Here is a 21,670-nt window from a genome sequence, read left to right as displayed (position 1 = left end):
TATTACTGTTGCAGCTACTACCGACAATGTAAGCTGATGGAGTGAATAGGATGTTGTTCATCTATGAAGTTTCCCAGAACTGCAGGAGTCAGCAATGTGAGCGACACCATTTTTCCACCTTCAAGTATGGTGGTAGCTTAATAGCATTGTACCATAGAACTGTTGTTACTCAGTATGTTATGACTGACAGGGAAAAGTTCATGGAAAATCATGGAAGAATAGTGTTACACTCAACATTGTCTTAGCTGTAAAAACATGAATGTTCTGAGGTGGTCTAGTTACTGTAGATCGCTTCCTTTGAGAAATAGGGCTGCATCCATTGGACATCAGTCTGGATCTCAATTACTGTTATGTCTGAGCCCGCATTCCTGGACATGTCTCTTCATCCGGATGAAAATCTTCTGTAAGAATTGCATTAACTGCAATGGTAGAACCAGGCAATAGAATATAGCTGCAGAACACTGGGTGATCTCCACTAGGGGGAACTGTGGGGCCAGAAATGACATGACGTCCACACCTGCCCCGGACATGACCTTAAGCAAACTTCAGAAACAGAGGCAGAATCTTCTCCTTCCGTTCCTGAAGTTTGGTTATTGTCATGTCTGGGCCAGGTGTGCAGTACATGTGCTTTTCAGGCCCAAAGTGGAGATCCCCCTAGTGGAGGACGCCCAGTGTTGTGTAGCCAGACCATTCTTGAAACAGGAGCTGAGAATCCAGCTCTTGTTTGATTTGCAGGCTCAGATGGTGACATTAGGTTCCGCAGTCTGTGTACATCATTAATGTCACTCATGGAAGGTCCTGCAATCGTCGGCTATAAAAGAGCCATCTTGCCATCTCACAACATCCTAAAATTATTGACCTGTAAGTGTTGGTACAGCCTTAACAGAATGTAAACACACTGGAAGCCTTAAGGCATAAAGTTTTGAAAACTGACCAAACTTTATTTACCCATAAGTATTTTATGGGTATAATCAGGAAGCAGGGGCACCTGGATGTTGAATTCAGCAATAAGAATCCCAGTGATGCCGCTTTGAACTGGCTCAGTGAATTAGGCCCTTGTCTGTGATGCACAAGTTGTTGATTTGAATCCCATCCTTGGCATCACATCTGTTATACCCCTGAAATGCTTTAAGGGTGTCAGATACATGACTGACCCTGTGCTTATTCCATTTCAGCTTAGACATCTCCATCCAATGTAAAAACTTAATAGCTGCTTATTTATATTGCTCATAGAAGAATGGAAAAAATATATGTATGCTATTTCATATATATCTGTATGTTGTAAAGATCAGCCTGTTTCAGCCATATAATCTGCAGATGTAATGAGTTTTACATATGAATATCTATATTCATATACAAAATATATTGTTATGCTCCAGGGCCGGGTAATAAAGACTTTAGTCATTCAAATACTGTTTTGTCCCACATTGTCATATTAAATAACCTGTCAATAAATGTGTGCATTTGTGTATTTATGTTGTATATAGTAAATGTTTTTATATTGTGCTGAATGTGATGTTTGCCGACTGATTATTGTGTGAAGTATAGGCTTTCATTATCTGTGCCACTGCTGATTGTCCCTAGCAGTGCACTGCTAATAAAGGTGAACTCCTTGTTTACATGAACAAGATAAAACATGACCCACCGCACTGATTCAGCTGCAGTATGTATATTTGTGCATAATTTTAACCTGTTTATGTTATACTGGTTACACTAAATAAATACTGGAGGACACTCATTATTTTAGTGATTAAATTATATTTATTACTATGTTAAAAACATGATAAAAATGAAATATCTTATTTAAGGCAGAAAAGAATAATCATTCACAAGAAGTTCATAAAGAAAAATAAAGCTTTTAACAATGGTTAAAAATAAGGATCTAAATCTGAAGGGGAGCACATTCTTCAATGCCCAAAGTACGCAATCAGTCTGAAAACTGGATAATAGAGTTTAACAATAGGAAACTGCAAAACCAGGCAAAGACACCTAGGCCTGATTTACAGACATAATGTAGAGACGAGATGTGTAGCTTATCTTTGATTTGCATGCAGGTGAGGAGAATTAAACAAAACAGAAAGCAGAAATAAATGAAAGCTCAAGACATTGTAACTTAGCAGCAGCCTCTACAGCATCACCCTCAATGAAGTGTCTGAAATACAAAGGTGTTGGTCCATACCGGCGATAAAAATCGATACATTCACCAGCCAGCACAAGACCTCAAAATAACCCTCAAGGTCTTACAAAGATAACTGTCAAAGATCACCCATCACAGGTGGGGATTATTTTACTTTATGCTTCTAAAATGAGCAGAATGTTAACGTTTAGCTTTAAGCTTTATACAGCATGTTTTCCTAACATCATTTCTTACGAAAAGTACACCTTTTAAAATGAACACTTATGTGCATGGGTAACAGAAAAACAGCATCTTCACAAAATAATCTTTTACTTTCATTTTCTTTAATTTTTTAAGTGCATTCCTATTCCTTTGTACAGATTATTTATTTACCTCCATTTGCTCAATCACAACACCTTAAATGGTACAGTGGTGCAGCCATCTTACACAAAGAAAGGATAATGTAAATCAACTGCCTCGAAACTCAAAATATCAAGCTAACAGAAAACATACAATGAGATTAGGAAAATGTTTTGTTTAATATAAATGTCAGATTTACAGAACACTGACTATAATGCATGGTATTTGGAATACATTATCTAGGAGTGTTTCCCCTACAATACATCGGACTTGGGGCTGTTCTGGGCAATTTGTCATACTTTGCACAATTTATACGCATGAATCACAAATACGGAGCCTGCTTGCCTTTGACAAAAACATAACACTCGGTCTTCTTTGGTTGATGCTACTGTACATGCTTTGTCCTGTGGTTCCTACCACCACCACAATACATCTAACCCAAAGAGACATCTTACAAATTAATTAAATACTTAACACCAAGCATTTTAAAGGTGAAACGATAATCATTCATTTCTGCAATGAATTCACTTCTGCAATTCTGCACTTCTACACATTTATTCCAAAGGTGTCTGCTGGTGAATGTAAACAAATCTGTTTATTTAATATGGTGGACAGCAGGCTGAGCAGAGGAGCTAAGCTGAGGTTCTACTGCAGGACAGTCACTATTTTTTAAAGCATAAATGTAAGCATTACAATATCCAGAGTCTACACAGCCTACAGAGATGGGCATCTGGACAGCAAAGACATAAAAGGGATTCATAGCTTTGGAACATCTTACCCTAACACCCAAACTGACCAAGGCGCCACACGAAACACCTACACTAAACAGTGGAAGGGCTCACAGCCTTCATATAAACCCGTTCACAGTAAGTTAGCAGTTGTTTGAAGACTAATATGGATGTTTGGAAGACCGTACCCTGGGGAGAGCTCCATTTCCCAGAAAACACACACAAGTCTATTAACTGATTGACTCAGTCCAGAATTCTTATACTCTGACTCCCAATCATTAGCAGGATTTTTGTAATTCACAATGAATGCAAAATCCTTTCTGTTTCAGCAACAATGGAAGTAACCACAGGTACTTCGCCTTGTTTAAAAGGTCATCCAGGTTATGGGTATACAGGTAAGTAGAAAGATACATTATATCCGAGAGACGTCATTTCTTGTGCAGGAGAGATATAATAAATAAATAAAAGAACACTTCACTCTTCTTAAGTCATTTCATAGCCAATTCTACTCCAGGTTCCAGGTCACCTTCAGCTTTATTTATAAATACAAATACGCCAACACTGCTTGCATTAATTCCAGAGCATGATTTTAGGTGTGCAGTAGAAAGCAACAACATGTATTCAATAATTAGCATTGCACAGTTTAAGGAAGAAAAAAATGTATACATGACAAGGCAGCATCTTTTTAAAAATTAAAACACTGAAAAAACACTAGAGCAAAAGAAAAATGCTATGCAGCCTTGTGGACAAAACTTTCATAATTGCCAGCTAAGCTCATGATGGAGCACTTCACAAGCACAGCACATCTTCACAGTGCACATGGAGCACATCACAAAAGCTGTTCCAATTTCCTGCAGGTTTTGGATGTTTGGGCACCACATGATCCTTAAAGCATGAATGTACCTATCTGCACTTACCGACATTCAAGTCATTCTGAAACAATTAAACAAATGCATGATAAATAGAGGAGAAACAAAATGCATACCGAGTCATTTAAAAGGCCTCTGTCACACGACCAGGTGAAATTTCTGTAGTAAATACTGTCCACATATAATATTCTTGTATTATGATGTCAGCTATAGCATTCATTTGTTGACCCCATTAAAGGCATCAGCTGTTCAATGCTACAAACAAATTGTAAAACATAAGATAAACAAAATGACAAAACAATGAGGTTCCCTCATTCAACCCCGGCACAACCTGCCTGCTGAACACTTAGTATTAGCATTCTTCTCAGGCCAGCAATGCTGTATTTTCAAAAAATAATCTGCATTAACATGAGTTATATCTTGTTCCCTACATTCATTTCAAACACACATTGGAGATCTTCTCTGCTTTCCTTTCGGTTTTGTGTCATTCCATATTTACAAAAATGACTCAATGGTTCAGACTGCTTCCACATGACCAGACAGTCTTGACCGTGACCTTGCCAGTCCACAGTACTCAGCTCTGGCTGCCAGCACCCGCCAGGCTCTTCTTGCGTACCTCACTGGGCTTCTTGCCTGTAGCGTTAGCAGCTGAGCTTCGGGCCCCTCTTGTCGGGGGCTGGGAAGCCAATGTGGGCTTTGCCCCACCCGAGGGGACCTTGCTGAGTGGGTCAGTACTTCGTCCAGGCTCGATAATAGTGTTTATAACTAAAAACAGAAAGAGATGGAGTAATGCAACTATCCCCTTGCAGCTAGTCTTACATACGCACAATAAGAGGCCTATATGTTACTTTTATTTTCACATTTAGCACTGAAAAACAAAGCCACATAAAGGCACCATGGAGCAGAAATGGATTATTTTTCATAAAATGTATTGAAGTGATGGACAAAAATTGTATGGACATATCCTGGTAGGAACTGTACTTTTCGGCACGACAATGCAATGGAGTTACATCAAATAGCAACATTTTAGTAAGACCACCAATTTATCAATTAAAATACAAGACAACAGATATCTAATCAACAGTAACAGTCTAGTGCTTATCTGTTCTTTAACTGCACATATCCCATTAACTAATTTTATTATTATTATTATTATTATTATTATTATTAAATGTTTATGTACATAATTTTACAATATTCCATTTTCAGGATATTCAATTTGTGTACTGTATACTTTTTACATTTGTTTGCACCACGTTTACCTGATTGCACTGTTGACTGTCTATGCACTATACGTAATCTATCTATGCACTACACCCTTGCTGCTGTATGCACACAAATTTCCCTCCAGGATCAATAAATTTCATCGTAATTTTAATCTCAATTTTAAAGCAAGAACTTTGTACTACATTTTAATGTCAACAGGTTGAGAATGGAGCATTCAATAGAAGAATACAGGCCATACATCACATCCAGAATACCTTGGATGCTCTTACCTTCTAGTTGTTTATGAACTCTTCTTAATTCCTTCAAAATTGAACTGATTTCCTGAGGTGACAATATAAACAGCATGAATATGAATATCCATAACATAGCACAAATTACATACACTATCCTATGACGTTTCACAATAACTAAGAATTGGTACCAGAGAGAAGGACAAAGGAGACCTTATTTGATGTCTTCAGTATAGGCACTTCATTCTCAGCACTGATCTTTGCCTCGATTTCTTCCCACACTTCTGTCCTGTTGTGGAACAATGACCTGAAATGGCACAGAAGGGACAGACTCAAAACGATAAAAAACATAATGTAGGAGTTTCAAGTCAGAAGTCAGAGGAAGGCAGACACATAGGTGGTTGAAAGTGGTTTGAAGGTTAGGCACAATTTAAATCCTTAAGAACTCATAAAAAAAAGTTTTTTTTTAATTATTTCTCTCATTTCATGCTTTCATGTTTGTATGGAAACAGACATGTGCTCTCGTTTATTTCCAGAAATTCTGAAAAGACAAAAAGTCCATACAGTCTTACTTCATTTTCTCTGCCAGCTGTTCGGTGTTCTCCCTAATTGCCAGGGACAACTGAGACACAGGATTCAGCATCAGATTGTCTAAAATGACCTGCAAAGTAAAAATGTGTGTTTTTCAAATTGCACCTATGTCAAATTGCCCATATGTATTCTTTTTCCCACAGAAAATTGTAAAAGAACAAAAAGAGTTGAACGTTAAAGAAATAACCACACCAGAGAAATTTTGCTGCCTGGAGATACCAACAGGATGAAAATTTTGAGAAAAGAAAGAAAATGACCTCTTCACGATTCCACAGTCGCCGTTTGGAATCTTCTTCATTCATATTTGGGTCTGGGTCCCGGACTCCCACTGCACCTGGTGGAACTTTTTGGTAGTTCAAGCTGGCTTCTGGAATGTGCTGAATTAACTGTGAGTGAAGACATAAATGGCCATTAGGAGGAATTAATCAGACTATCATCATAAACAAGCTGGATATGGGATTATACTGTATACTATATGATGAGTGGGTAACAATGACAGTATGAAAATGTTACTCAACGTATGGGGTAGGGGGTGGACACTAACTGTTTAGAAATGGCACTCCAGAGTTCAGGAGGGGCACTCACAATTCTAGCAGATCATTAACTGTACAAAAGTCAGTCAAATTACAGGAAGTCATTCACACATTCACAGAAATCATTCATGTACAGTGCTGTGCAAAAGTATTGTGCGTTTAATGCTATTTATCAGGGTAGTAAGTGTTAGTTTGTCAGGAAAAGAACTAAACACAGTTCAACATTAGAATACATGCAAATGAACAGTAACACAGTAAAAAGTAATATGAAGTTTTTCTCTTCCCTTAAAATGTATTGATATCTTGCTGGACAGCTAGAGGAACACAGGTTCAGTTCCCAAACCTCTGCACAGCGGCGCCTCAGCCATTCCACGTGTTCATTAGATTTCACCACCAATTTAATTAATCAGTTCATAATGTGATGCGATATTGATTAGCCAAACATGGTATGCTAGTGGATATTTCAATAAATACATGGATATGTTGGACAGTTACTGCAAATACTTTTTGGAATGACTTAAGAAGAGGTATTGAAATGACTAGCCCAATATATACAGTGCCAGTCAAAAGTTTGGAGACAGCAAGCCACCTACAAAGGAGAGTGATAGTATTACATCAAATGACCAGGCCACCTGACGTAAACACAGTAGGAATGGATTTGGTGGAGTTTGACCAGAAAGTGAAGGAAAAGGAGGCAAAGAGTTCTAAAAATGTCAAAAGTCACGTATTTTGTTTGGTTACTTTTGGTTAAGGTTAGGGCTGGGTAGGGATTAAGGTCTTCATCACGAGTGAGGGAAGGATGGAGCGGGAGATCGACAGGCAGATAGGTGCGGCGTCAGCAGTGATGCGGGCGCTGCATCGGTCTGTCATGGTGAAGAGAGAGCTGAGCCAAAAGGCAAAGCTCTTGATTTACCTGTTGATCTACGTTCCTACCCTCACCTATGATCACGAGCTATGGGTAGTGACTGAAAGAACGAGATCGCGAGTACAAGCGGCTGAAATGAGTTTCCTCTGCAGGGTGGCTGGGCTCTCCCTTAGAGACAGAGTGAGAAGCTCGGTCATTCGGGAGGGACTCCATTCGGGAGCCACTGCTCCTCCGCATTGAGAGGAGCCAGATGAGGTGGCTCGGGCATCTACTTAGGATGCATCCCGGACACCTCCCTGGTGAGGTGTTCCGGACATGTCTCACTGGGGCTATGTCTCTCGACTGGCCTGGGAACGCCTCGGGATCCCCCCAGAGGAGCTGGATGAAGTGGCCGAGGAGAGGGAAGTCTGGGTTTCCCTGCTGAGACTGCTGCCCCCGTGACCCAACCTCGGATAAGTGGAGGATAATGGATGGATGGATGGATGGATGGATGGATGGATGGATGTTGGGATTAGTTTTCCCCATATAAATAAATGGAGAGTCCTCACAAAGAAATAATTACAAACCTATGTGTGTGTGTTTGTGTGTCTGTGTATGAAGTTCATTTAAACATATATTATTTGACTGCCTAAGACATTTGCACAGTACTGTACACATTTTGTAGTTTGGTATGGCTATTTAGTGTAATTGTTAGTTTATTTTGGGTATCAGGTAGCATACGTAGGATTTACATGTATGGTAGCTGTGAGAAATGGGCTTGATAAAAACATATAAACAATAAATGAGGAATGCACCTGGGAAAAGCGGGTGGCCTGCAAGGATGGAAATATTCTCTGTTTACAAACAGAAAAAGAAAATGGCCATAAAGATCAAGCACGTGTTGAAAGACAATCCACGCTCCTAGCAGATCTGAACAGTGAAATGTCCTTATGCGTATAGTTTAATTCTAGAATACAGTTACATTGGGGGTAAAGAAATGTATACCATACATGGAGTTATTTAAAGCATTAGTGCAACTTTATACAGCTGACTGTAGCTATCCAAACCAGCCTATATTGTTGTCTCTGGAAAGTTAATTGCAACAGAAATCCCCTACAAAAGTAGTGCACTGATTGTGGGTACTCTGTGGTCCTCTACCTCCTCCCGGGCAGAAATGGTGGAGGCTGGAGTGTTGGGCATAGAGCCAGGTGAGGTTGCAGTGCCCATTCCCGAGTCAGCTTCACCTGCCACATCATGGATCTCTTGAGCCAACATAGCCAAGTCTTTGGCAAGGTCCTGACTGAGCCTGCAGCAGTCAGACACAGATGCATAATATATCATATACATACACTGCTTCAGGCATTCTCAACTGGATTGTTTTCTCAAAGAATACCAAGATGAGAAATGTGTGTACATGTGTATCTGTGTTTAAGTGCTGTTGAATAAACAGGTTTTTATTCCAATGCACCAAACAAAGAAGCTCCTTATTCCCCCATGACTCAAAGTTACCTGGCAATTTCAGCACTGTGTGTGGACCAATGCTGGAAGGAGCTGGTCTCATTGTCCACTGCTGAACCTTCATTTTTGGCTTTGGATTGGACTGGGGCAGCCTTGGTGATACTCGGAGTCTGTGTAGCTGCTGAAGCATGGGAGCGCTTGTGTTTAGCAGTGCCTGTAGGGGCATCATATTCCTCCTCCGATGTAGAGGAATAATCAGAGCCTTTCTGCCGTCGCCGAGAACCTTCCCAAATTAGTTGGTTTGAGGAAAGGAGACAGGTGGTTGATAGTGGTTTGAAGGACAGATTTTGGAAAATGAGGGGTTCCAGGATTGAATGTTAACATTTGAGGAGAATGTTGCACCAGGTGTTGGTGATATACAGTTGAAAATTTGAAGGGTTAGGGTAAAGGGATGAAGAAAATAGATAGGACATAAGCAGATATAGTTACAGTAATTCACCAGCATGCAAAAGCCAAATTAATTTAAATTTGAAGTGGTAATCATTTTGTTCATACAGTTTTTGATTTTAAGGCCATGAATCTGTTTTGAAATACAATTTCAGGTGAATCCAGATGACCACTTCACGATATACTCCAAGGTGTAAATAAAAGAAATTCTCATTTATTATTATTAATGTATTATTAATATAGTTCAAAATGCAAAGCAAGAAAATGAATTATTGCAGAAAATATTAACGTTTTCAGACAGCCAAAAAAAGTGTTAACTGGAAAGTGTTAGTTGTTATATTGAACTCCAGGCAGAAGCAAATCATATACTGTAGACCTACTAATGTATGACTTATACTACTATACTATGCTATGGTACTGTATACTACACTGTAGTACATTATACTGCACTAACACTAAGTCAATAGCATAATAATTCTGGACCACTGCTATATGTACAAAATCAAGGGGGTGACACCTATTCACTCAGGAAGCAAGGCTTGAAAAAAAACATGCTAAAACAAGATTCCATTCACTAAGAATTACTTTCGTTAATCGGTTGAATTCATTCCACAAAAAAAGTTACCTGTCAAACTCTTTCATTGCACAACTCTATTAACACGTACATGTATGCAACAAACTCAGCGAAGTTAACATGTCAGCAGCCAAGATAAACACACTGGAGACCTTTTCACTTACCGGTAGTGCTAGAATACTTGGCACTGCTGGATCGAGCGCGGGTGATGGGCTGCTTTGAGGGAGCCGTCCTGGGTGCCTTTCCGGCCCCAGGCTTCATCTCAGTTGTTCCTGCCTTACGAATGGAGGTACTGAGCTCTGAGCTACGATTAAGGGCATCAGCCCGGCTGGTGGACTCAGTATCACTAGGCATGGTGAACGAACCTGTCCTCTTCCTAGGCAAAGCTAAGACATCCAGGCGCGACAATTTCTTACTGTCAGCCAGGGCTTTGGTTGGTGGGTTGATATCGGAACCTTGAGAGGCTCGGTCTGTCTCTGTGCCCTCAGTATCAGAAGCCTCGCCCAGACGGGCCCGACGCAGCATAGATGCACGGGTGGGTCGTGGGGAGGAGAGGCTGTTGGAGCGAGTCAGTGCTTGGTACACCGCTCCTTTCAAGGAATCTTTCTGGAGCACAGCTGGAAGACGTTTGCGGGTACCAAGCCGGGAACCAGATTCATAGTCAGAGGAGGCAGTTTCGGGCCAGTACTGCAGGCTTGAGCTTTGCTGCTCATCCGTGAAGTCCAGTGAGCCACGGTTCCCAGTGCTTCGCCGGATCTGAAGACGTTTATTCGGCTCGCCCTTGCTGGTGTGGTCGGTGACATGGGCACGGCGCTTCTCAGATAAACGTTCACGGGCGGTTGGCTGGCGGGCCACTAGACTTTGGGCAGACGGACTGGATGATGATTTCCCCTTCTGCAGGATACTACTGGTCAACATCTTGGCTGGTGCAGAGGGAGCATTTTTGTTACTGATCAGACTGACAGTGCTGCCTGTGTCCAAATCAGAATCCCCAGACAGTGAGTCCCCTGCGTGGCTGGAAGATCCCGCATGCTTCTGCTCCACCTCATTAAGAGAAGGGCTCTGGTATAGCTCACCATGTTCAATGATACACAGAGCAGGCTGGCTGGAGATGTGTGGAAGCCTGCTGATGGGGATGTCATCGCTTGGTCGATCCTTAGTGAAGCTCTCCTGTCTGACAAAGGAGACGTTGGGCTCCTTTTTGAGCTGGCCATCAGTGCCCTGTGAATGGAGGCTGGGAGCAGAAGCATTTGGCCTGACAGCTCTACGGGGCTCACGGTTACTTGAATGCCTTGCAAGAACAGCTGCTGGGGAAATTCTGGGAGGTCCATCCTGTTCTCTCCTAGTAGGAAACAGAGCAGGTGCCAAGTCTGTTTTGGAGTAGGTCTCCTCTGACCCAATGTAGAACGATGTAGATTTGACTGAAGATGCAGTCTTTTCTGGCTCTTTGGCTTCATTCTCAGTTTTCTCCTGATTCCTTCTAGCTCGACTGCCCTTGTTTCGATCAACAACAGAGCACTCATCTGACTTGCTGGCATCACTAAGGCTGTCTGGGTCCAAGTCATCTTGGAGGTGCAACTTCCTTGATTCTTGTTGATGGGGCTTAGTGGAGCCATTTTCTGATGTGTTACATTCTGTGACGGGGTCATGCTGAATGACAATAGTAGGAGCTGCACTCTCCAACTTTTCCACTTGTGGTACCTGGGGGAGGAGCCGTCTTGTTCTGGATCCTTGGCTGTTCTCTACATCTGTGTTATCTATGCATTGACTCAGCATTGGTTTGGCATGGCCATCTACATGAACAAACAAACATGCCATTTAATGACGCACTATTAACCAGAATACTTGTAATGTGGTCTCCAGTCATGTGCCGCTGCCATTTGGTGTGACTCACCTGCGTTGGAAAGATCCTCCTGAGAAAGTGCTGCTGTAGGTCCTGACTCACTATAGCCATCTGCCAGGCTGGCCCAGCGGGAAACCCACTTGGAGGCACCTGTGCCTGCAGATGAGGCTGCATGCACCTGAAATACAGACGTCTGTGTTTGACTAATAAGTCTGTGTGGTCTGTGTTTGACTAATAACACTTTTCTAGGAATGTTGTGTCTATAAAAATATGAATACAATGAATACAATCATAACACATTATAATGCATTCATAAAGTATAAAAATGGCTATAAATATTTATAAAAAGGCATACATTATAGCCATGTTTACTTAGCTTTATGAAGCTGTCAACTATAATGCATTATAAATACTGTCATAATGCAATACAAAGCATCCGTAATTCTTGTACTGGCCATTTTAATGCATTATGAAGGTATGTATAGTACATTATAGATGAGAGCTTCATTGGCGCTTATGAAGTATTATAATCAACAACATCAACACCTTATGATTGTCAATAGGAAATGCTGTAATGCTTTATTAATTCTTAAACCAACCATTATAATGCATCATGCATTATAGAAGAGTGCTTCAAGTAAAGTGTTACCAAAGTAACTTCATGAATGAAGCAGAAGGGAGCTTGCAAAGTAAATTTCTTTTCTCAATATGAGTTTAGGAGGCGGCATGGTGGTGCAGTGGTTGTGCCTCACACCTCTACAACCCAGGTTCAAGTCTCTGTCTGGGTTACATGTGTGTGGAGTTTGCATGTTCTCCCCATGTCGTCGTGGGGTTTCCTCCGGGTACTCCGGTTTCCCCCCACAAACACATGCTGAGGCTAATTGGAGTTACTAAATTGGCCATAGGTGTGCATGTGTGAGTGACTGGTGTGTGAGTGTGCCCTGCGATGGGCTAGCCCCCCATCCTGGGTTGTTCCCTGCCTCGTGCCCATTGCTTCCGGGATAGGCTCCGGACCCCCCACGACCCAATAGGATAAGCGGTTTGGAAAATGGATGGAATATGAGTTTATTAGGTAGTTTTTGAGCAGAACCCCAAAATGAATATGAGAAATCAATGGACTTTACCTGTGACTGGCTGATGAGACTGTCACTAGGGGTTGCGGAGTTTACATCTTGGACCGGGGCTGCCTTGAAGTCACCAGCACCACCCTGGTTTTGATGCTGGACAGCCTGTTGGTCTTGCTCCTTGTTTATGATGGGTCTCAGTACTCGAGCAGTCACTCCAGCATACTCGGGACAATCGGGGACCCCAAACACCTGGCAGAAAAAAGGCACATGTGAGTGAAGGTGCTAGCATATGAAGAAGAATCCTAGTCAACTAGGAAAGATCAACATCATCTGGGTATTTACAGCTACATCTCATTCTTTATGCAGTAATATTGCCTTGGTCACTGGGAAAGATGCATGTACAACTAGTTTTCCCTGAAATATGGAATCTTTAATTTGCTTTAGGATAATCACTTATTTAAGTAAAACAGCCATTTCAAATGTAATACTGTGAATACTTTGAAACTCATTTTAACCATACACAAAATATGCAACATTAAAAATAATCAAATCAAACTGCAAGCTGCCAGATACTACAATGTCACATTTCCTGCTCTGCAGTAGTCTTTAATGAGTACCTAAATGAAACCCATGTGATGTGGGGAGATCATGCAAACACACACACATGCTGCATCTGAAATTGCACACTTCCATACTAAATCATGCAGCAAAATAGTACACAAGATATACTAGTGCATCTGAAACCATAAGAAGTAGTGTGCCATCTGGGAACTTTTTGTGTACTTAACTGATGTTAAGTACACAAAAAGTTCCCAGATGGCACACTACTTCTAGCCAAAATCTGAAGTATGAAAATACTGGAAATTGAACTATGCTATTTTTTTCTACTATTATTTTTAAAAAGCAGGATGCAAAATTGTTGATGTGAAGAGCTGTCATGACATAAGATAATACATTGCAGATAGGATTCAGAGAAGTGCAATGGTCTAAGTCAGGGGTGGCCAATCTTATCTGCAAAGGGCTGGTGTGAATGCAGCTTTTTGGGATAACCTTTAGGCCAGCTGTTCAAACCCCAGGTGTGAGGACTCTTTAGCCAATCAGTCCTCTAGTTAGTGACCTCATTAGGGAGTTGCAGTGAGAACCTGCATACACACTGGCTCTTTGCAGATAAGATTGGCCACCCCCGCTCTAAGTGGAAGGCATTTTGGTGCATTTGGTAAACACTTTGTGACATCGGTACTTCCATTCATATGCAGGACATCCGTCATTAAAGGTCATTAAAGTCCCGCAGTTTAAAATGTGACATAGTGCATCTGGAAAAGTTTACTAAGTTTGTACTCACATAGTACGGAATGACCATTTATGTTGTGTGTACTGATTCCCCATTTAAGTACATAGTGCAGAGCACTTCAAATCTGGCCCTTGATTCAAAATCCAGGCCTTGTTTTCAGTTCTTCCAGGTACAGTAGTTAGTTTTATAATTACTGAATGGCCACAGAGGCTTCACACCTGGGTCACTGATCAAGAAAGGCTGGAAAATTAGCAGTGCTTGGTCCTTAAGGACCGCGACTTGAACAGCCCTGACATAGTGCCTACTTGTGTGGTTCCAAATGCAGCCACAATGAATGGAAACAGGGTTTGAACCTCCAACCCAAGAGATCTGAGACAATAAGTGCTACCCATGGAGCCGTCATGTATCCCCAAGAGGTCTTTATACTATTCATACTATTCATTATTCAAACAAGGGTTTTTCCAGTCCATGTGATTAATGAACTGTGAGCAATAGTACGTTAGTAAGTTTGTATCATGTAAGTAAACACACCAGTATTTCCGACAAATGTTCCAACAAGGCCTTAAGCGATATTGTTCTACATACCAAGCACTTTACTGGAGCTATGTTGCACATATCTGGTCTTCTTTATCTTATTACCAGCATAACTGTTATTATTACATATTTATTATAATGGAACCTTGCATTACTTCTATCAGTATTCTTACGGTGAAGTTGACCACCTCACATTTCACTGCAGGTTACAGTTGTACTGTATACCTTGCATGTAACAAATAAAACGCTTGAATCCTTAATCCTATGTAAAATTAGATATTTCTTTATTAACTAGAGCAGCTGCAACACGGCAGTGTGTTTACCTTGTCGATCATACTGCGCGCCTCTTCTACCTCCTTATCCGGGGCCTCCATCTCGATGGTGTAGGTACCTGCATCACTCAAGCTGTCTTCTTCCTCTGTTCTCACTGCCTTTGAGGCCTTGGGGTCCATGCTGTGGGCACTTACTGACAGCGGAGGTGGGGGCACCGAGGCCAGCACTGGAGATGCATACTTTGTGGGTGTATGACTGAGTGGTTGGGTGTGATCAGGGGTGGGAGCGTGATTTATGGAGGGTGGAAGGTTTGGGCTAGTATGGGGAGATGGGGAAGTTTGTAGATAGGTGGAGGTCTCCATGACTGGTGGAGCAGACGTAGGTAGAGGAGGTGTGTTCTCCTTGGTGGGTGAGGTACTTTTGTTACATTCCTTCACAAAGTCACCTGTAAAGTCTTGGTCCAGCTTGGATGTCTTGGCAACACTTGCTAAAGGTCTGGTGGAAACCGCAGAGGTGGAGTGTGAGGAAAAGCCTGACCCAGAGGGGGCGCTACTGAGCCTCTCCTCGCCCTTCTCCCGCTTTAACGAGCCGGCCCTCTGCGGAGGCCCAGGACCAGGCCCCTTCAGCGGGATCGTCACCTGCTGCGTGGCTGGGATCTGCCCTGATGAAGCAGACACTCTTTCCCCACCCTGGCCTCCAGCTTTCCGTCTCTCCAGCTTGGCCTTGAGGGCAGAGTAGGAGTCGCCATGGGTGGAGTTATGTGTGAAGGACTGTGAGCGCTTCTTACGCGGGTTGTCGTCAAAGAACTCAATAATGAAGGCTTGCTGGTTAACGTCCTGTGGGGACGTCTTGGCTTTTTCTTGTGGAGAAGATGGAGTCTCAGAAGGAGATGGGGTCTCTTTGGAGATTGCAGGCGTAGGCAGCGTGAACTTTGTTGGCAGCAGTTGGTGTCGAAGGACAGATTGCTGTGACTGAACAGAGGGTTGTGGTTGCACCAGGTTTGATGTCGTGCTGCACTTTTGCTTCAGGACTGGGTCCTCAGAGTCACTCTGGGTCCCATCCTCGTGCTGGTGCCCTATAAATACACAGAGAGGTCAAGAAAAGACCAAACATCACAAAGAACCTAGAACTTTCAGGCAGATAAGACACAGTCTAAGCCTTCACATACAATTATTGCTTTTTATCCCAAAATATATATAATCAAGGTTATGATCTCATTTCATTCCTTCTTGATGATTTTTTTGCTGATATTGACTAATATTTTACTGTTACTTCTCCTATAGCAACTTCTGAATGAGTAATTTAGTCAACTTATATCCACCCAATAAATAAAAAGTATTAAAATTATTTACATAATGGTCAAGCTTTATTCAAATAAGTTACATTTTTTCACAGAAAGTCATAACTATGCTTAAATATGGTCTTGCTTAATGTTCAGCTGTGACCGTTAACACTTTCACCCACCTTTGAGAGTTTTAATGTGCATTGCTAAGTCACTCTTGGTACTATAGACATCCTCTGAGGGATTCTTCTGCCTCATCATGCTGACATTGCTATTCACCAGCCAGTCAGCCACCTTGCTTTCTGCTGACATCACCTCTGTGGGTGTGGCAGCCAGCTGCTTACGCGGCAGCTTGAGCTGCCTAGTGGAGAATTTAGTGACGTGGTCCTTGATCTTCATCTTTCCTGGCATGCAGTCATCAAACTCAATGGTGAAGGAAGCATGGCTCTGTACCACCGGGGGTGTGGGGGTGATTGTGGAGGCCAGTGGTGGGGTATCGGTGTCCTTAGTCGGGATCTCATGCAGCTCAGCTTCATGGGTCTTCGGCTGTGTCTGGAACTCCTTAGTGGGGATTTCAAAGTAGCTGGGCTCCCGCCGGTATGAGTAGATAGAATCGTCTTGGGATTCTCGGTAGTCTGAACAATTCACCTCCGGCATGATTGCTGAACCCTCTTTTGGGCTGCCTGCAGGAAAACATTTGTATATCTATACATCAGAAAATCTAGGAAAAAGGAGAATTGCTATGAAGTCCAGCTTGGGGTACTCATATACACTATATTGCCAAAAGTATTGGGATACCCATCCAAATCATTACATTCAGGAGTTCCAATCACTTCCATAGCCACAGGTATATAAAATGAAGCACCCAGGCATGCAGGCTGATTCTACAAACATTTGCGAAAGAACGGGTCGCTCTCAGGAGCTCAGTGAATTCAAGTGTTCAGGAGCTTAGTGAATTCAAGGATGCTACCTGTGCAATAAGTCCATTTGTGAAATTTCCTTGCTACTAAATATTCCATGGTCAACTGTTAGTGGTATTATGACAAAGTGAAAGCAATTGGGAACAACAGCAACTCAGCCACATAGTGGTAAACCACGGAGTGAGGACAAGGTATGCTGAAGCGCACAGAAGACAACAAGTCTGCAGAGTCAATAGCAATAGCATAGAATGGTACTTGACTGCATTGTGCAAGTGTAAAGCTTGGTGGAGGGGGGATTATAGTGTGGGGTTGTTTTTCAGGGGTTGAGCTTAGCCAGTGAAAGGAACTTTTAATGCTGCCGCATTCAAAGCCATTTTGGTTAATTTCATGTTCCCAACTTTGTGGGAACAATTTGGGGATGGTCCCTTATTGTTCCAACATGACTGTGCACCAGTGCAGAAAGCAAGGTCCATAAGGACTTGGATGAGCAAGTCTGGTGTGAAGGAACTCGACTGGCCTGCACAGAGTCCTGATCTCAACCTAAAAGAACACCTTTGGGACAAGTTAGTGCGGAGACTGCGAGCCAGGCCTTCTCGTCCAACATCAGTATCTGACCTCAGAAATGCTCTCCTGGAAGAACGGTCAAAAATACCCATAAACACACTCCTAAACCTTGTGGACAGTCTTCCCAGAAGAGTTTAAGCTGTTATAGCTACAGAGGGTTGGCCAACTATTAAAGCCTATGTATTAAGAATGGGATGTCATTAAAGTTCATGTGTGTGTAAAAGCAAGTGTCCCGATACTTTTGGCAATATAGTGTATGTTCAACTGATATTTACTAGTATTGAGTGGTAAATAGATGCTTACCTTTCTAAATCTTTTGACTAATACCTCTGATACAGTACAACCTTTTCAATTGTTTTTATTTGTTTTCCTTCCAAGCTTGGAATAGGAATATCTTTATGACACCCAGTGAATATTTTTTATCTGTTATATAACTCTATCGGTCTATATCGGATGGGACTATAGCAAACCTTATTCCTTTCATAAATATAGACCAAAAATGTAAATGTAGAGATCTACAGCCTGAAGACACAAAAGTTCAAAGATGTCAGACTATAGATTTACTGTATTCCTCACGAGGCATAATTAATAATTAGCTTAACCAAGCTACACTGAAAGACTGACATTCATGGTAGCTGGAGGATCATGCATTTCTTAGAATCTGGGTGCAGGAGACCTACCTGGACTTCTTTGCATTACCTCTACAAACAGACCAGCCTACAAGGGTTCATCCAATACAGCTATAATGTATGACTGCATCCCAACTGTCTTTAAAAAAATAATGGTCATAATTTGAGCGCAGAAGAAGGATAAATTTCCTAACAGCTAAAACTTTGGTAAAAGAGCTTCAGTCACCTTGACTGATTATTAGCTGATTAGTTAGTAATATTGTCTTAAGGTCACTAGCAGATTTTTTTTCACTTGATTAGAAAGAACAGTAACATACCCATGGTGAACCATCAGACTTACTATATAAGAGGCTGAAATGGTCATACTGACATTTTTTGGTATGAGAGATGAAGGGAAACTCAGCGACTGTGCATGGCTGACAGTGCATGGCTGAGGCAGCGCAGAAATTAAAGGTGCATTTCAGCATCCTGAATTACAGCTTTACTCCCTGACTTGCTTTACTTTACCCAGAATTAAACATGCCGGAGAATAAGGGAGCTGAGTGACCTTCATGTTGCTGATGTTCACTGTTGAGATGTCCCTTGCTTCCCGTGTCATCCTCCCCCCACCAAGAAGGCTGGCCATACAGGGGCGTGGGCCGCGACATGGGGGCCTCTGTTTAAACACAAACACACGTGCATGAACCCATATGCAGAGAAGCACAAGACAGTATCATAAGGAAGTTTCTACTTCAACATGACTTGGTATGAGACTGAAACTAGAAACTGTAAACTGGATGGAATTAAATAGCAAAAATGTTGAAGATGCATAGGAGTTTTTAAAAGTATATTGTTGCAAGTGCAGGATGACTTCATACATGTTTACAGCAAAACTAAATCTAGGAAACTGCAGCCAAGGTGGTTTACTAAGGAAATTAAGAATAAAGTCAGGAGGAAAAGGGCTCTCTTCCACAAATGGAAAATAACTAATGATTTCAAGTTAAAAAATATCATTAGACTCACTAAGAGGAATGCAGAAAGGGAGACTGCATGGGAGGCTAAGGATGACATTAAAAGTTTCTTCTAATATTTTAACTCCAAAAGAGGAAATAGAACGCATGGCCATAGGTGGAAATTGGCAGAAAACATTTTAAAACGGATATGACAAAGCACTTCCTTACACAGCGTGTAGTTAGAGTATGGAATAGTCTTCCCGTTAGTTTAGTGCAAGCTAAAACCCTGGGTTCCTTTAAATCAGAGCTGGATAAGTTTAACAACTTAGTGGCGTTCTCCCCAAATGAGCTTCATGTGCCAAATGGCCTCCTCTCATTTGTAAATTTCTTATAAGAACATAAGAACATAAGAACTATACAAACGAGAGGAGGCCATTCAGCCCATCAAGCTCGCTTGGGGAGAACTAAACTAATAGCTCAGAGTCGTTAAAATCTTATCTAGCTCTGATTTAAAGGAACCCAAGGATTCAGCTTGCACTACATTATCAGGGAGACTATTCCATACTCTGACTACACGCTGTGTAAAGAAGTGCTTCCTTAAATCCAGCTTGAAATGTTCTCCCGCTTATGTTCTTATGTCTGTTGTATCTCCTTCTGATATGGCAACTACCAAACACTGAGAAGAACAAGAAGACTCACTGACACTGACTGTTACCAAATCACTGACTAAATACTAAGTCATTGCAAATTATTGGAAGTCCCAGCTAACACGCAACTGAGCACTAATCTGCCTACAGTCACGGTGTTTTGCAAGATTTACGCATCCTGAACCAAGCTGAAATGAGCATAGGCAGGGTTGTGCAAACCAGGGCCATCTGTGCCCTGCTATGGGTGAGGTCACAGTTGCCATGGAAACGGAATGTGACTGCAGTGGAGACAGAGGCAGACAAAGGGAGTGTGGGCACTGGAGAGCGACAGAGAGAACGAAAGAACGAAAGATGCGTTCAAACAGAGGCAGGCATAGAGTACGACAGAGTAACAGAAGGTGTGCAGAATGGGTGACTGGTGAAAGAAAGACTTTTATAGCACAGAGCAGATACTACACAACACAGAATAAGGTATTTAATTAACATTAATGGCTACTGGCTTTTGATATCAACCAAACTACATCTGTCAGTGCTATTCTCTTTTATTACACAGTACATTCTTTTGTTTTTGTTCGTCTGGCCCTGCCAGAGTGTGGCTGATAGTCCAGGTCACCCGCTGGAGAAGAACAGAATGCTGATAACCATGGCAACCAGCCCTGCTGGGGGGTGGGGGGAAGGGAAACCAGTTATCATAGATGTGATATTGTCAGATGTGAGTGTCCGAATGATTTTCTTGCCCCTGTTCAAACTCCAGTGCTAATCAGAGTAAAGATTATGAATTAAGAATTCAACACAAACTATTACCAAGCCATCATTACAAATGTAAACACTGTTCATAAGGAATTTTTTATTATTTTGATGGAATACATTATTCTGCCACTGTTCAGCATTAATTCCATCCATTTCTGGTAATCGCTAATCCAAAGGAGGGTTGTGTTTAGCCTGGAGCCTGTCCCAAGGAGCACAATCCATGGTATGCCATGGACAGGATGCCCGCCCATCGTAGTGCTATATTTACTATTCTTTTTTATTTTAATGAATTATTCTATGCAGTTGTCTGCTTCTTATTATGGAGCTTTATACACAAAGCAGCCATTGTAATCAAAGGAAGTATCTAGAAACCGATAAGTAAATCATTATATATCCTGCGGTCCATAAAACGTTTCTTGATAGTTTTTATGCATATTTCTTAATCAGAATTTTTCTTACTGTTATACTTTCACAATGTTTAGTTTAAGAATTTAATTCATCACTATAACCCTGTTTCTTAGCAATCACAAAAACATTGTGAACAAAACATTGGAGATGAACAAGAGTTAAAAGGGGGAAATGGAGCAAAATGAAAGAGGGGACCTAAAACCTTAAATGATGACAAAACTCAAAAAAATGTGACCGTATCCAATTGACTCCAATCTGGAGAGGACTGAACACCAAACATGCAGAGTGTCATGTGTTAATGAAGCGATTCTATCTACAGTTTCAATAGGTTTAAAGTAATTCATCCAACCATTTCCTGTAATGCATGTAAAATACATGGTCACAGTCTCAGGAAGCACCGATCATAAGGCAAAGGGACACCCTGGGTGTGACACCAGTCCATCAGAGGGGAATCACTCAACATCAGAGCATATGGGCCAATTAGAGACACCAATTCATCTGCACCAGCAGGTTTTGGACTGTGGGAGGAAACCACAGGACACAGAGGAAAACC

The 21,670-nt window shown here is 41.7% G+C and overlaps 1 protein-coding gene across 5 annotated transcripts in view; it reads right to left on the bottom strand.

Moving 5' to 3' along the window:
* Window positions 1–1,738: 1,738 nt before the first annotated feature.
* Window positions 1,739–21,670, bottom strand: part of LOC125720864 (centrosomal protein of 170 kDa protein B-like) — a 34,940-nt gene continuing 15,008 nt past the window's right edge. The window contains exons 7-20 of one of the 5 annotated variants that reach the window (XM_048996732.1): window positions 18,928–19,035; window positions 16,450–16,950; window positions 15,036–16,060; window positions 12,945–13,136; window positions 11,872–11,998; window positions 10,142–11,770; window positions 9,008–9,239; window positions 8,657–8,804; window positions 8,314–8,352; window positions 6,379–6,507; window positions 6,103–6,191; window positions 5,744–5,837; window positions 5,570–5,621; window positions 1,739–4,838 (exon numbers count right to left, since the gene is read on the bottom strand). In XM_048996732.1, the coding sequence (XP_048852689.1) occupies window positions 4,648–4,838; window positions 5,570–5,621; window positions 5,744–5,837; window positions 6,103–6,191; window positions 6,379–6,507; window positions 8,314–8,352; window positions 8,657–8,804; window positions 9,008–9,239; window positions 10,142–11,770; window positions 11,872–11,998; window positions 12,945–13,136; window positions 15,036–16,060; window positions 16,450–16,950; window positions 18,928–19,035 (4,556 nt within the window). In that variant the 3' untranslated portion in view covers window positions 1,739–4,647. Of the gene's footprint in view, window positions 4,839–5,569; window positions 5,622–5,743; window positions 5,838–6,102; window positions 6,192–6,378; window positions 6,508–8,313; window positions 8,353–8,656; window positions 8,805–9,007; window positions 9,240–10,141; window positions 11,771–11,871; window positions 11,999–12,944; window positions 13,137–15,035; window positions 16,061–16,449; window positions 16,951–18,927; window positions 19,036–21,670 lie in introns of those variants that run through there. The other 4 variants (XM_048996735.1, XM_048996734.1, XM_048996733.1 and 1 more) reach the window with 4 other exon arrangements.

The sequence above is a fragment of the Brienomyrus brachyistius genome, unplaced genomic scaffold (assembly GCF_023856365.1).
Source record: "Brienomyrus brachyistius isolate T26 unplaced genomic scaffold, BBRACH_0.4 scaffold27, whole genome shotgun sequence".
Lineage (NCBI taxonomy): Eukaryota > Metazoa > Chordata > Actinopteri > Osteoglossiformes > Mormyridae > Brienomyrus > Brienomyrus brachyistius.
The sequence above is the reverse complement of the archived record's forward strand: the minus strand, read 5'-3'. Positions and strand labels throughout refer to the sequence as shown.